Source organism: Tamandua tetradactyla, chromosome 8 (assembly GCF_023851605.1).
Source record: "Tamandua tetradactyla isolate mTamTet1 chromosome 8, mTamTet1.pri, whole genome shotgun sequence".
In the NCBI taxonomy this organism is placed as follows: domain Eukaryota; kingdom Metazoa; phylum Chordata; class Mammalia; order Pilosa; family Myrmecophagidae; genus Tamandua; species Tamandua tetradactyla.
The window spans coordinates 6,084,909-6,099,032 of record NC_135334.1 but is presented as its reverse complement, the minus strand read 5'-3'; the positions used below and the strand labels follow the sequence as shown (position 1 = coordinate 6,099,032).

Genomic DNA, 14,124 nt, shown 5'->3' with positions numbered 1-14,124 from the left:
GTGGGATCCTTTTTAGGTCAACCTGGACATCAGTCTAGACTCAGTAACTTTCGGTTCTTTTATTTATCTATCTATTTTTATTAATAAAACAGCATAAAGACATAAAACATTCTTAACATATAAACATTCCATCCATGGTGTCCAATTAGTGGCTCACAATATCATCACAGAGTTGTGTATTCATCACCATGATCATTTTTTTAGAACATTTGCATCACTCCAGAAAAAGTACAAAGAAAAAAGGAAAAACTCATATATACCACACCCCTCACCCCTCCCTCTCGTTGACCACTAGTATTTCCATCTACCTAATTTATTTTAACCTTTGTTCCCCTATTATTTATTTTTTATCCATACTTGTTACTCATCTGCCCATACTGTGGATAAAAGGAGCATCAGGCACATAACTCTCAGTTCTGAAATGCCCTTTTTCACATACGTCCTTAGAAATGCCCGACCTTCGAGTGGGCGAGCTTAGCTTAGCCAGTGCCTTCAGGTGCCCTGGCCCCTCCTCCGTCATGCCCCCACCCCTGGGGGTCCGTAGCGTTGTGAGCATGTGCAGCTGCCACCCCCTCCCCCACCTCCTCCCCCTCCCCCCCGCTGACACTCTGACCGTTTCCACACAGCTGTCTGCTCCCAGGAAGCGATGACGGGCCCCTGCCGGGCCGTGATGCCCCGGTGGTACTTCGACCTCTCCAAGGGAAAGTGCGTGCGCTTTATATATGGCGGCTGCGGCGGCAACAGGAACAATTTTGAGTCTGAGGACTATTGTATGGCTGTGTGTAAAACGATGAGTAAGTCCCGCCTCCTGCTGGCTCCGCGGCAGCCACTGTCCTGTCCCACGTGCTGTCCTCCCGGCCGTCCTCGCGGCCGCGTCTGTGTGGTGTGCCCCGCCCCCGTGGGCGTCTGCTGTCAGTCCCCCGCCCCCGTCTTCGTGCTTTCTGGACCCGGGCTGTGCCGTCTCTCTGACATAGTCTCACGTGTGTCTGCCGGCGGTGGAGGAGGCCCGCCTGGGCGGCTGTGCCGCGGGGCTTGTTGGTTCTCACCCTGCTTTGTAGTCCGCAGGCCCCCAGAGTGCATGCGTGTCAGGGCTTTGTGAAAGGCACACACAGGTAAGCAGACCAGCGTGAGTTCTGCTCACGCTCAGGCTCTGGGCTTTGTGGCGCCTTCTCGTCTTTGAACTGGCCTGTCACTACCCCTGTGACGCATGCTGGCGCCGGGGGCTCCCTGCTCACGGAGAAAGTGACAAGCCCGTGACTGGGGGTGTCCAGGCTATTAAAAGAGCTTGCTTTGTGCACTCTAGAGTGAAAGCTCTGCAGCCAAGTGGCATTGGCTCTTTGTTTCTCATGATATTTTGGCCACAGTAGATCGTAGCTTGCTTTAGAAAGTGAGGGTTTTTGTTCGTGCAGTCTTTCATCACAGAAGCAGCCCAGTGGTTCATCTGTGTTAGATTCAGCTGGGAAGTAAGCACGAAGGCGGTCCCAACTCGTGGCCTTTTCTCTCCCCTTGCATTTCTGGCAAGTCCCGAGAATGGGCGGTCTCAGGCACAACCCTGGAATTTGGGGGAGTGCTTTACCGTCCCAGAGCACCTGGTATTTGCTCTGATGGTTTTTGGCTGTAGTTTCTGGTGGCTTTTTATTCAAGTACCTTCATGTTCCCTCTGCCAAAAGATTTTTAAAATCTGTGGTATACTCTTAGCACTTCTACTCCAGCTGCTGCTCTATGGAAAGGCTGTTTTCTTAAGGCTTTAGGCAACTGTAGTGGCAGAAACTTGGTTTATTGAGGACAGATTTAGAGATCGAAGTTATGATGCCATTTACTACTCTGTAAAATCGCCCAAGTTAAGAGTCCACAAAACATTGTTTAAGGTTGAAGCCTAACGAACCAGGGACCCCAAGAACTCACTAAGGACAGGCTTTCCAACCTTTACCCCAGGGTCAGGTGGACAGTGGAGTGGGACCACACAAGTGGCTGTTATTTAGAGCACCAACAGCTTAGAAGTCTGCAAAGTGGTGGTGTCCTGTAACTCATGGTTGGGGAGAATTGCCACAGCACGGTACGGTCGTGTGCTTGTGGGGATACCAAGCACAGTGCTTTGGAGGCTCAGAAACACCCCACTGCCAGGTTTCAAGTTTGTGCCCCTCCTTGAAGGGCTGAGGTGGGCCAGGGCTCTGAGCTTTGTGAGAAGGTGACGTTCCATGCACGGACAGAGGGTAGTGGGCCTGGGAAGGTGGTGGGTGCAGTGTGGGTTTTATATGGTCGGTACCCAGTCTAGTAATGAAGCCACAGGCCCCATCCCCAAAGCGCAGGCATTAGACAGCAGATGGATGTCTGCATCTGTGGGATTCAGTGCTTTGAAATTTTCCTTCACTTAAGTCATGGGGAATGTGGTTTGCTAAACTGTATGTTCTAGTATAGGTAAACTTGAAAGTTGGCTGTTGAGATCCTATGTAAATTTATTAGGAGTCTATTATTCTTCACAAGACTTAGTTGTAGCATTTAGGTTTATTTACTAAAAGGAGGAAGGTATATTCAAGATGCTTCTAGCATAGAAATCTTGGAGTGGCTTACTGATTTATAGCTAAATCCATCAATTATAGAGCTGAATTAATGTTAAAATAATACAATCTGGAATTAAAATTAACTGGATTTTGACATTTGTTCTCCACTTAGTGCTAAAACTATGTCATGATACAGTAAGTTTTTTAAACCAGTTAAACGTCATTCCTTCCCAGTACAGGGAACCTCAAATGAATTGGGCGAATAAGAGTTTCCATAAGTATTTCTTGAGAGGTTGACTGAATAAACTTTCTTTTTCAGATGTGAAGCCCCATTGTGCAGGTACTCATTTGCCTGGGGACAGTAATAGTTTATGCTCCACTAGCAGCGAAGACTGTTTAGCTTAACGGATTTTGTTCTCTAATGGCCTGGGAATCAGTGTAATGGATTGAAAAGCCCAAAGCATCTTCACACTCAATGTAATGTGTCTTGGTAAAATAAAGCAACTTAGTTTTAGCCTTTTTATTGGGGGAGGGGTTAAAAGTCCCTTAGTGATACTAAAAACTAAAAAATACAGCTAGAGTGGTTTAGATTTTTTTCCACCCAGGCTGCAAGCAGAGAACCTGCAATGAACCAGTTCCCCAAGTAACTTATGACCTGGAATTGACCAGATGGTGCTCTAAAAAAAGGAGAATTTGTGGCAATGCCTCTACAGGGTCTGATTTCAGCCCTCATCTCTGTTAAGATGCTATCAGTGACAGACAAGAAGGTGGTTAATTTTTAGGTTTGAGTTTCAAGGGCTGAAGGGCAGACACAGGAGCACTCATTACTTGTTCTGTCCTGAAGTCATATAAGTGGCTGCCTCGCCAGGTGGCTGACCTCCCATCACGCTGCCGTGTTAGCATGGGCCGACAGGGTTGATGTGGGAAGAAGACTGCCCTGTCACCTCACAGAGTGGAGTCTTTGTGGCAGGCAGCTGCACCCCGTACTTTTTGGCATGATGCAGGATAAACAGCGTCCATTTCGCAGGTCCCGAGCTTGGTGTTCCTCCTTAACGTTGGGCCTGACCCCCGAAGAGAACTTCCTCTGTTGCTCTGTTTCAGTCCCCCCAACTCCTCTGCCGACCAACGATGTTGACGTGTACTTTGAGACCTCTGCAGATGATAATGAGCACGCGCGCTTCCAGAAGGCCAAGGAGCAGCTGGAAATTCGGCACCGCAACCGAATGGACAGGGTAATATCTTTGTGCTATTTGACCTTGGATAGCATGGTTTACTCAGAGTGGAAGAAAAGGAATTCTCTATCCATTGTCTTGCGACTATGTTAGAAAAGGTGAGACCAGGGAGTAGACATGGAGCTTCCTTCTGGACATTACCAGGTCTTTCTTCCCCACCTCCACCTCCATGATAACAGATACCCTTCAGTGCTTACCTCCTTTCCAGACTTCGTGCTAAGCACTTCCTGTAACTTTTATGTACTTATTTTTATTTGCCATTAACTCACTTTTTAAAAAAGAATTATTTTAAAGAAGGAAGCTTGATATTACAGATGTGAATAGAGGCCAGGATCATTTGCCGCAAGAGGAATGTAAAGGAAAGCAAACGTGATAAACTCCACCCAGACACTGCTGTTGCCTGCTGAAGGTTCTGCGTCTCAGGGTGGTTTTCCTTAAAAGGAATTCTAAGAAGGGTGTTCGCCATTTGAGCACCAAAGTGCAACTTTCTCCTTGACTTACTCAGAAAGACAGAAAGGAAATTGAGAAGGGAAGCATGTAGTGTTAGTTACTGCCAGGTCTGGGACCATCGAACGTTCCACTGTCACCAGGACTGCCCTTACCCTGAAAACAGAAATAATGAAGTCTCATTATTTCATTTTATCCACATCACTTCTGAGAAATAGCAACCCCATCTTTAAAAAAATTTTTATTAATAAAACCAATCAACATATAATATGAACATTCTTTTTTTCATCACATAGTTGTATATTCATCATCATGATAATTTCTTAGAACATTTGCATCAATTCAGAAAAAGAAAACAAAAAAAAATTCACACATACGATGCCCCTTACCCCTCCCTTTTTTTGATCACTAGCCTTTCAATCTACTAAATTTATTTTAACATTTGTTCCCCCTATTATTTATTTATTTTTAATCCATATGTTTTGCTCATCTGTCCATAAGGTAGATAAAAGAAGCATCAGACATGGGTTTTCACAATCACACAAACCCTGTGAAAGCTATATCATTACAACCATCTTCAAGAAACATGGCGACTGGAACACAGCCCTACATTTTCAGGCAGTTCCCTCTAGCCTCTCTGTTATGCCTTAACTGAAAAGGTGATATCTATTTAATGCATAAGAATAACCTCCAGGATAACCTCTTGACTCTGGAATCTCTCAGCCATTGACACTTTATTGTCTCATTTCTACCCTTTCTGTCGAGAAGGTTTTCACAGTCCCTTGGTACTGAGTCCCAGCTCATTCTAGGATTTCTGTGCCACATTGCCAGGAAGGTTCATATCCATGGGAGTCATGTCCCACGTAGAGAGAAGGAAGGCAGTTGGCTGAGAGAGAGAGGCCACATCTGAGCAACAAAAGAGGTTCTCTTGGGGGTGACTCTTCGGCCTAATTTTAAGTAATCCTTTGCAGGGTTAAGTGCATATGAACAAACCCCAAGATTGGGGGCTCAGCCTATAGCTTTGGTTGTCCCCACTGTTTGTGAGAATATCAAGAATTCTTCACTTGGGGAAGTTGAGTTTTCCCCCTTTCTCATCATTCTTCCAAGGGAACTTTGCAAATACTTTTTTGTTAACTGTTCAAATCCTTCTGGGATTTATTTAGTCATCACTCAGGACAAACCTACAAAATCTCAAGGTTCCATGTACTTACAGTGTTCAGTTAAGCTGTCCACATAAGTTATATTAGGAAATGCACTAGTCAAAATATAAGTTTTGTACCAAATATTTTTTGCTTTAGTCTCACATATAAGTTAAAGTTTTAAAATATGAATTACTGTCTATTTTCAGCACCCTGCATTATTGACATTCCTTTGTTCTTCCTCATGCAAAAACATTTTTTAATTTGTACAGTTAGTAACTATCATTATACACTCTAGGCATTCCTAGATTATACCATCTCAGTCTTTATCATCTGTCTTTCCTTCTGATTTCATTTGTGCCCCCAGGCCTCCTCCCTGTATCGTTCTCACATTCAGCTTCATTAAGTATCCTAACATTATTTCAACCCCATTTTTTATAATGAAGAGACTAAGGCCCAGAGCCTTTTAAGTAACCTGCCTAGGGCTTCCTCACCAGGAAGTCATGGAACCGGGAGCTCTGCCCAGGCCCTGTGAACAGACACCAGTAGCCCCGATCCTTAGGGATCCTGGGACACAGTTTCTTTCATCAGATTCAGTGCCCTGCAGTATTTTTAGGAAGCAGAGGCATTGTTTCACAGGACTGTCCTCTGATTAGAGTGTTGTTGTCCTTTGTTCTAGGTAAAGAAGGAATGGGAAGAGGCAGAGCTTCAAGCTAAGAACCTCCCCAAAGCAGAGAGACAGACTCTCATTCAGGTGAGATGCTTTCCCCAGGGACAGACTTGACCACTCAGAAATATGGTTGTTACCGACTCACAGGAAATTAGAATTTGACACCTCCTCTTAGCGGAGGGCTTATGTTACAAGGAAGCACTGACTGGCCTGCTTTTCTCTCTCTCTCCCGCTGGTGCAGAAGGAAACCAAACACCCAACCACAGCACTCGTAATTCATGCCAAGAAGGAACCTTAGCTCGGCTGCGTTGGTTAATTCCACTTTCCTGACAGACATCCACTGTCATTCTCATTCTTAGGTTATGGCTTGATTTTCAGCAGCACTGAATCTTTTTGTCCTTTTTTCAGACTTATTAAAAAGTCTGAGGCAGAAAATGAAAATCTCTGACACAAGCTCATCTCTCTAAGAACATATCTTAAAATCTTAGTAGGAAACTGCGTTGCCCATGAATAGAAGGGGGCATTGATCAGAGTAGAATGCAGCTGTTTACAAGGCTGATTTAGGGTTTCAGAAAACTGATTATGTTTTAAATCATCTAGTCTGTGTTTTTATTTAGCTGAAATCTGTTCCTGAGATAGTAACACTTTATTGGTAGACCTTTGCTTTTTTATCAGTTACCTAGAAAATCTACCCTTCGAAGTTTTTTTCCTTCTCTCTTTTTTTTTTTACTCATTTTTAAATTTATTTATTGATTTGATTTGATATACTTACTTACTTTTAGCATTAGAGGTTTTTTTTTTTTTTGATGTATGGTCCGGAAATTGAACCCAGGTGTCCCGCATGGAAGGTGAGCATTCTACCACTGAACCCCCCATGCACCGCCCCCCCCGCCTTAGACCTTTAATTTCTCTGTAAGTTAATGTGGCTTCTGCAGGGAAATTTAAGCTCTATTAAACCTGGCCAGGTACCTCACAGGTAACTTGTCCTCCATGACATGAGTGTGAAGATTCAGTGTAACCTAGCATGCTACTGGAATATATTTCAGTCTAGCCCCAGCGGATCATTGGTTTCATGATTTGGAAATCAGTCCTTGCTACAAGGGGAGAACAGTATTCCTTATTATTATAGTGTGTACTGAGAAATCAGGCGCTAGACTTGCAGCCCTCATAATTTCTGTCGGAAATGCCGAGGAATCCCTCCGAAACTCAGACTCCATGTGCTTTTATCAGATGAAGGAGTAGTCTGGCCAGAAATTGAAGAAAGTGTGTCTTGCTCTTTCCTCCGTGCCACCTCTCTGAACCTTTTACCTGCTTGCATGGGACTGGGCAAGGAGAAGCACTGCATCGGAGTCTAAAAGTTGCTTGCTTAGACTCCCCCCCAGGGCCATGCATTCTGAGGTGGACCCTTTTGTTGGTTCAGCACTTCCAAGCTATGGTGAAGGCTCTGGAGAAGGAAGCAGCGAGCGAGAAGCAGCAGCTGGTGGAGACCCACCTGGCTCGCGTGGAAGCCATGCTGAATGACCGCCGACGCGTGGCTCTAGAGAATTACCTGGCAGCCTTGCAATCTGACCCACCCCGGGTGAGACGCATTCAGAGCTGAGTTCTTGGGGAGCTGTATCCTCAGTGTCACAGTCCTAAGGTGGTGGGTGCAGGGGTATTGGGGGGAGGGGCACACAGGTCTGTAGAAATTAGATTTTTAATGACAGGTTCTGGCAAGTCTTGCAGTAAAGAGAGGTTATAGAGAAAACAGTATTATTGTCTTCTGTTACCTGTCTGCATAGGTTTAGAATTACATCACTTTATGCCTAAGTATGCCACCTCCCACCTTTGAGATGCAAGTGTCCTGCACTAAGAAAGCATAACCTCAGGATATTAGCTGTTAATTATGCAACTGTTGCATTTTTTGTCTAACTTTACTTTCAAAGAATAAAAGCATGTCTTCCATGGATGAAGACTTTTGAACCGTTTCCATTCTAAATAAAATTATGAAGAAAAGGGTCAAGTAATTTATATTAACTCTGTGTACCTGTGGTCCCTTAATTCTGACTTACCTTGCTTTGAAGAGGGTGGGGTAGTTTTGGAAAAGGAGGATATTTCTTTATTCCTTTAAAGTAAGCCATTGAAGTCTTTTCTGGGTGACAGAGAGGGCTCCCTAGCTTGTCGTTAAGTATCAGAGGCTGGGGTCGGTTGGAAGAAAAAGCAGTGTTACTGAGGAGCTGATAGAACTTTGGAACTTAGTTTTTAGAATTTACCTAGAAAGATAGTTTTTTTTGTGTGTACTTTCATAAGTGAGTTTTTAAAACTTTTTTCCTGCTTTTCAATCCTCTAGTCTCTGGGTATTAAAACTGCTGTCCCCTTCCCTTGCAGCCCCATCGCATTCTCCAGGCTTTACGGCGTTATGTGCGTGCTGAGAACAAAGACCGCCTGCACACCATCCGTCATTACCAGCACGTGCTGGCTGTTGATCCTGAAAAGGCAGCCCAGATGAAGTCCCAGGTACAGTAGACAGGGAGAGGTGGCTGCCCAAAGAGTACTTCCAGTGGGGAAATGTGGCTTTGACCCGTGGTTGGATACTGCAGATGATTGTGCTACTTCTTAGTTCTTAGAAAAGAATTTTTGATTCCCGGAGACATCTGGGACATGAGTTGGTTTTTGCAGAGAGACTGTGTACTATTTTGAAATATCTTTTACAAACTCTCTTTTATTCAATACTTTCTGCATTGACAGTTTTTGAAGATTTAGAAATGTAACATTATAGGGAAGGCTTACATGAATTTCTAAGTCCATTTTTATACCAGCATGTATTTCTGATTGAGGGTACAACCTAACAGTTGAAATCCTTTCTAAGCAGATCTATCCAGTAGATCTTAAAAGTTGGTCACTGTTCTTGTTTTATACATCATAGATTTTCCTTAGACAGGCATTTTTTACACACCTGGATTTTGTCCTGTCCCAGATCTCCCCGCTTTATTTTACAGTCATCTTTACAAGTTTGTTTCTGGCCCCTGCTTCTCATTTCAGTATTGTCCATATATAAATTTGAGTTCCACTCCATTTTGTTTGCAGAAAATGAACTTGCCTACAAGACTGCAAGCTTTCTTTTAAACCAGAACATCTAGTGTAGTTTAGTCTGTTAAGTAGTTTTCTGGGAGGGCCTTATAATAACACAAGTGATCTTATTTGATTTCCACCCATGTTTTAAATACAGTGCAGTGTCTTTTTCCACCCCATATTTTAAATTCTAGTACACATGAGATGCACTTACCGGCATGGGAACTTGCCCATCATCCAGACCCCCGCCTCCCAGCTTCTCCTGTGTGTTTATTATGAATGTAATCTACCTAAAGGTCTTGTGAATTTTGGAGCTGAGTCTGTTGCTCCGTTTGTTGAGCACAAGGTTTCTGTGCCTACTCTCCATATGCCAAACTCTGTCCTAGCATCCAGTGACACAAAGCAGAATTCTTGAGTAGCCTTTAGCAGCCACTGCCTGGGGTCAGATTAATTATATCGCTAGAAAGGTGAAGAACACTGAGTTCTTTAGAAGTTGGATGTTTTGGGGGATGAAAGAATTTAGGCTCCTGCTGAGTGGGGAAAATGTGGAAGGAGGTGGGTGTTGGGATCATAATAAGCAGAGAGGTTGGGCCTAGAGCTTGAGGCTTCATTTGAAGCTGGCTGGGGTAGAATAGAAGGAGAAAAGGCCAAGAAGATCCTAGAGTAGCCTCTAGGAAGCTTTGGTGGAAAGATGCATGCATCTTGACAAGGATTAGACTTTTCAGGATTACTTGATTTTCTTAAAAACTTAACCATTTTCAAACTTTTTATTGAAAAATTAGACTTGTTTTGTGGGATAAGAGATGGAAGGAGAGACCTTAATCAGCTTCATAAATTAATGACTAGAAAATAGTTACCTGGAAGCAAGACCAAAGTGCCACACCAAGTAACATGGGAAGGAGCACGCTCCCACCTCAAAGACCCAGGGAGAGAGAACTCGGTGCTGCTGTGGGACAGTCACTGTCTATCACAAGCCTTTGCTTCTAGTGAAACTTGGCTGTTGAATTTGTTAGCTTTTTTCCTTTCACTTATTCTGTTTCTTATTGTGTTTCTAACACTCTAGAAAAAATGGAATAAATTCAGCCAATTACAACATGCCATATCTAGTTGCCTGGTTATGACTGATAATGGGGCTTTCTCCCCTTACAGCTCAGGGGTCCACCATAAAGACCCCAATTTCCAGAATTCCACCCTGTGATTCTTGTCCCCCGTGAGTAGATAAACTGCCCTTCTCCTGGGGCTCCTTAATTCAACTGTAGAGGCATAATAAACATGTCACCACACTAAACTGCAGGTGGTGCATTCCAGGTTCCGTTTCCATTTTTCCTCTCAGGCCATCACTCTCATGCTTTTCCATCAATTTACTTGAATGACAGAATGGCAGATATAAAATTAAATTGCTTTCATCCTTGCTTTTAGAGGTCAGAGAGAAATCAATCTACAATAAAAGCATCTTTCCATTTAACTACCCCGCCCACCCCCCATTTTGGCCCTTATTGGACTTGGGGCCCACATGATTAATCCATTGGCTTAGAGCACCCTCTTTAGGAGAAGCTTGATGACTGCAAGCCTGTCCAGGTAGGAGTAGCTTAGTTTAGCACAGCTCTTGTGAATGGCATTAACTGGCCACCTTAGGCCTCTGGAGTGGATGTTAGCCAAATAATCTTTCAGTTTTACCCTGAAAAGCTTTAAAAATAAGTTACTTATTTTTAAAAATAAAATTTTTAAAAATAATTTTAAAAAGCATTTAAAATTTTTGATGGCTTTTCTCTTAGGGAAACTCTTGCATTCCAGAAAAGGTAGTGAGCTGTGAAAGACAGTTGGTCAATAGGACTTTTCCTTTATTGCCCCTTAAAACAGGTTTATGTATAGCCCAGGATGAATTTTTAGAAGAATAATCTAATTTAGATTAAATAGAAAAAAATATCTTTTCACCACAATAACCATTTTTAGCAATTGCTTCATTAAGTAAAATGCATAAGTGATCCCTTTCCCCTCCACATCTACTTTTTAGTCAGTGATTTCAGTCTTTCTTTACCCCATATTCTTTCAAGCAGTAAAAATCAACTGACTTTCCATCTTTCTCCATTAAAGTTTTATTGAGTGTCTGATGTTGTGTGGGGTGAGGGTTTTTACCCCATTGAGCACAGTTAGTAAGTACCTCCAAGGAAAAGCAAGTCAGGAATGGCCATTGAAGGTCTTACTGTTTTCTTTCCCCTTGGAGCCATCTGAATAAATGACCGGATCTTGCGAGGGGCTCATGCACCAGCTGATTACATTCTGACCCTCTGCCCAGTGGTCGGTATGGCTGAAGATTAATACCAATCCCCTGACCAGCTGGACCCTGGAGATGGGGGCTGTGGCTCTCATCAGGGAGCCTCTGACATGGCTGTGCTTCCAGGTGCTGACACACCTCCATGTGATTGAAGAAAGGAGGAACCAGAGCCTGTCTCTACTCTACAAAGTACCCTATGTAGCCCAGGAAATACAAGAGGAAATCGGTGGGTGCACTGGTTATCGTGTGTGTGTGTGTGTGTGTGTGTGTGTGTGTGTGTGTGTGTGTGTGTGTGTGTGTGTGTGTGTGTGTGTGTGTGTGTGTGTGTGTGTGTGTGTGTGTGTGTGTGTGTGTGTGTGTGTGTGTGTGTGTGTGTGTCAAGGTCAGGCTGTCGGGCTGAGGCTCAGTGGTGAGCCCCGGGCAAGGGTAGAGGAAGCAGGAGTGAGGCAGGCCGATGGAGTTGGGCGTTGGCAAGCTGCTGGTTGAAAAGCCTGCAGCTACACTGGAGCTTCCATGGCAAGGTTAGGGGAGTAACCTTGGACAGACATGCTGGCTGTGAGCCACAGGGCCTTGTATTTCATTGACCTTACACTCTGTTACCAGAAGAAAATCTAGGGTGTGAGATTGCAAGAGACTGGGAAGTTTCCTGTTACCTTTTCTCCCCCTTAATTGCTGATGTATTTCAAGGAACCCTATTTTATACACAGTCTCACTTCTTCTCCCTCTTCTGGTCTTTCTTTATCTTTTTCATTCGTTCAACAACTATTCGTTGTGTTAAGGTAAAATGGTGGGCAAGCAGACAATATCCCACAGAGCTCACATTGTAGGAGGAGGGAGATGGTAAAGTAAGAAAACCAGTGACAATACCATGATAAATGCTGTTTAGGGTGAGTGATGGGGAGCGACATGGTGGCTGAGGAAGCTGTCTCGGGAAAGTTGATCAGGTGAGAAAGTGACCGTGCAAAGATCTTGAGGGAAAAAGCATTGCTAGGAGAAGAACTGACAACTCTAGGGCCCTGAGGTTTAAAGCTGGCGTGTATAAGTGGATCAGCATGGCTAGAACATGACCGAAGAAAAACAAGACCCAAGTAGACCAGGCCTATATCTTGAAGAGAGTTAAGCAAAATCAAGGGGTTTAGAATGAGGTGCCATTAAAGTGTTTTCACTTGGGGAAGGACACGATCCAAATGATGCTTTCTAAAAAGGCATGAATTCTTAAAAAAAATCATTTGGTTGGAGGGTGGAGAGTTGATTACAACTGGAAAGCAGCCAGGAAGCAATTATAAAAACCCAGGAGAGAGATGATGGCAGTTTGTACTAAGATGGCCATAAAAGAGAAAAAGAGACGTGGAGGGCTTTTAGGGTATGTCTGAGGAAGGGTAGATTGGCTGCACCATGTGTGAGAAAGGAAAGCATTAAGGATAATGCTTAGGCTTTTGTCTGAGCAGCGGGGCATATGGGGTGCTAAGTTTTATTGTGGTGAAGAGCGTGTTTGGGAAGAAACTTGAGAGTTGTGTGTGTGTGTTAAATTAGAAGTTGTGGGTAGATGTTTAAGTGGAGGGTGAAGTAGGCTGTCAGAGCCAGATGTTGGGGCAGTAGGTGCATGACCCAGGTTTGGGAGTTGTGGTTTACAGATATCATTTACAACCATGGCATTGGGTGAGACCACTGAAGCAGCGTGTGCAGGCTGAGAAGGGGGGTGGCCAGGATGGAGCCCTGGGGTCTCTGCAGCCCTGCTCCAGAGCCAGGGGTGTTTCAAGGAGGAGGGAGTCATCAGCAGATTGCACAGTGGTGAGGTGTTCTCGCAGCCCCCCACCTCCTGCGGCAGATCCCCTAACTCTCTGATGGCATGAAGTAGCCCGTGCTTAGAGATGAGCTCCTTCTGAAAACCTGGTCCCCTGTGTGTTTGTTGTGATCAGATGAGCTCCTTCAAGAGCAGCGGGCGGACATGGACCAGTTCACTGCCTCCATCTCAGAGACCCCTGTGGATGTCCGGGTGAGCTCTGAAGAGAGTGACGAGATCCCGCCGTTCCACCCCCTCCACCCCTTCCCGCCCCTACCTGAGACCGAAGGTGGGTGTGATTGACAGCACAATTTCCGGGCGGCCACGGGAGGCGGGCGCAGTTAGAAAGTCGAACCCAGTGGTTTGAATCAGGGTTGAGTTGGGAGGTGGTTTCCCAGGTGAGAGTAGGGCAGGGAAGAGAGCACCTCCTCTGGCTCAGGCCCGGTGCCAGGTGTATTCAGAGTCAACTCGAGCATCCTTGTGGAGCGGCTCACATCTCTCCTGTTTATAAATGGATGGCTTAAAGCCCACTAATCTTGCCAGCTGGGTAGCAGCTCCTGTGATGACCTATGAAAGTCACTCTTTGGTTTAGATAGCACTCTCATTTTCTATTGTGGCATTGCCTTCCGTGACCATCTTGGGTGGTGGGTAAGGGAGAGCCCAAAAGGTCACAGACTCGTTCTAGATGTGGGGTTGAGATAAGAAGCCGTGGCCCGGCTCCTGGGCAGGCATGCTCTCCTCTTTTCCTACGCTGGCTCTTGGTGTCTGAAAGTATCTCCAAAAGTTGGGCGTCAGCATCAGAAGCAAACAAGCTGCCGAGGTGGTGCCCTGGGACCAACACGTGTCATCAGATTCTGTTCTTCATCTCCTGCTGCCAGGGGAGTAATGAATAGAAATCAGGGCCCACAGCTTTCGAGTCCTTATTCTGTGCCAGCTGCAGCTAAGCATTTTGCAGGCCTGTTCTCATTTAATCCTCGAGATAACCCTCTAAGGCAGGTACTGCGAGTGTCCCATGGGGGCGTTCCA

The 14,124-nt window shown here is 44.8% G+C and overlaps 1 protein-coding gene across 6 annotated transcripts in view; it reads left to right on the top strand.

Moving 5' to 3' along the window:
• Positions 1-14,124, top strand: part of APLP2 (amyloid beta precursor like protein 2) — a 111,659-nt gene that overhangs the window by 89,523 nt on the left and 8,012 nt on the right. For 2 of the 6 annotated variants that reach the window (XM_077112427.1, XM_077112428.1), the window contains exons 7-13: positions 627-794; positions 3,603-3,733; positions 5,999-6,073; positions 7,410-7,568; positions 8,357-8,485; positions 11,442-11,541; positions 13,235-13,387. In XM_077112427.1, the coding sequence (XP_076968542.1) occupies positions 627-794; positions 3,603-3,733; positions 5,999-6,073; positions 7,410-7,568; positions 8,357-8,485; positions 11,442-11,541; positions 13,235-13,387 (915 nt within the window). The remainder of the gene's footprint in view (positions 1-626; positions 795-3,602; positions 3,734-5,998; positions 6,074-7,409; positions 7,569-8,356; positions 8,486-11,441; positions 11,542-13,234; positions 13,388-14,124) is intronic. The other 4 variants (XM_077112432.1, XM_077112429.1, XM_077112431.1 and 1 more) reach the window with 3 other exon arrangements.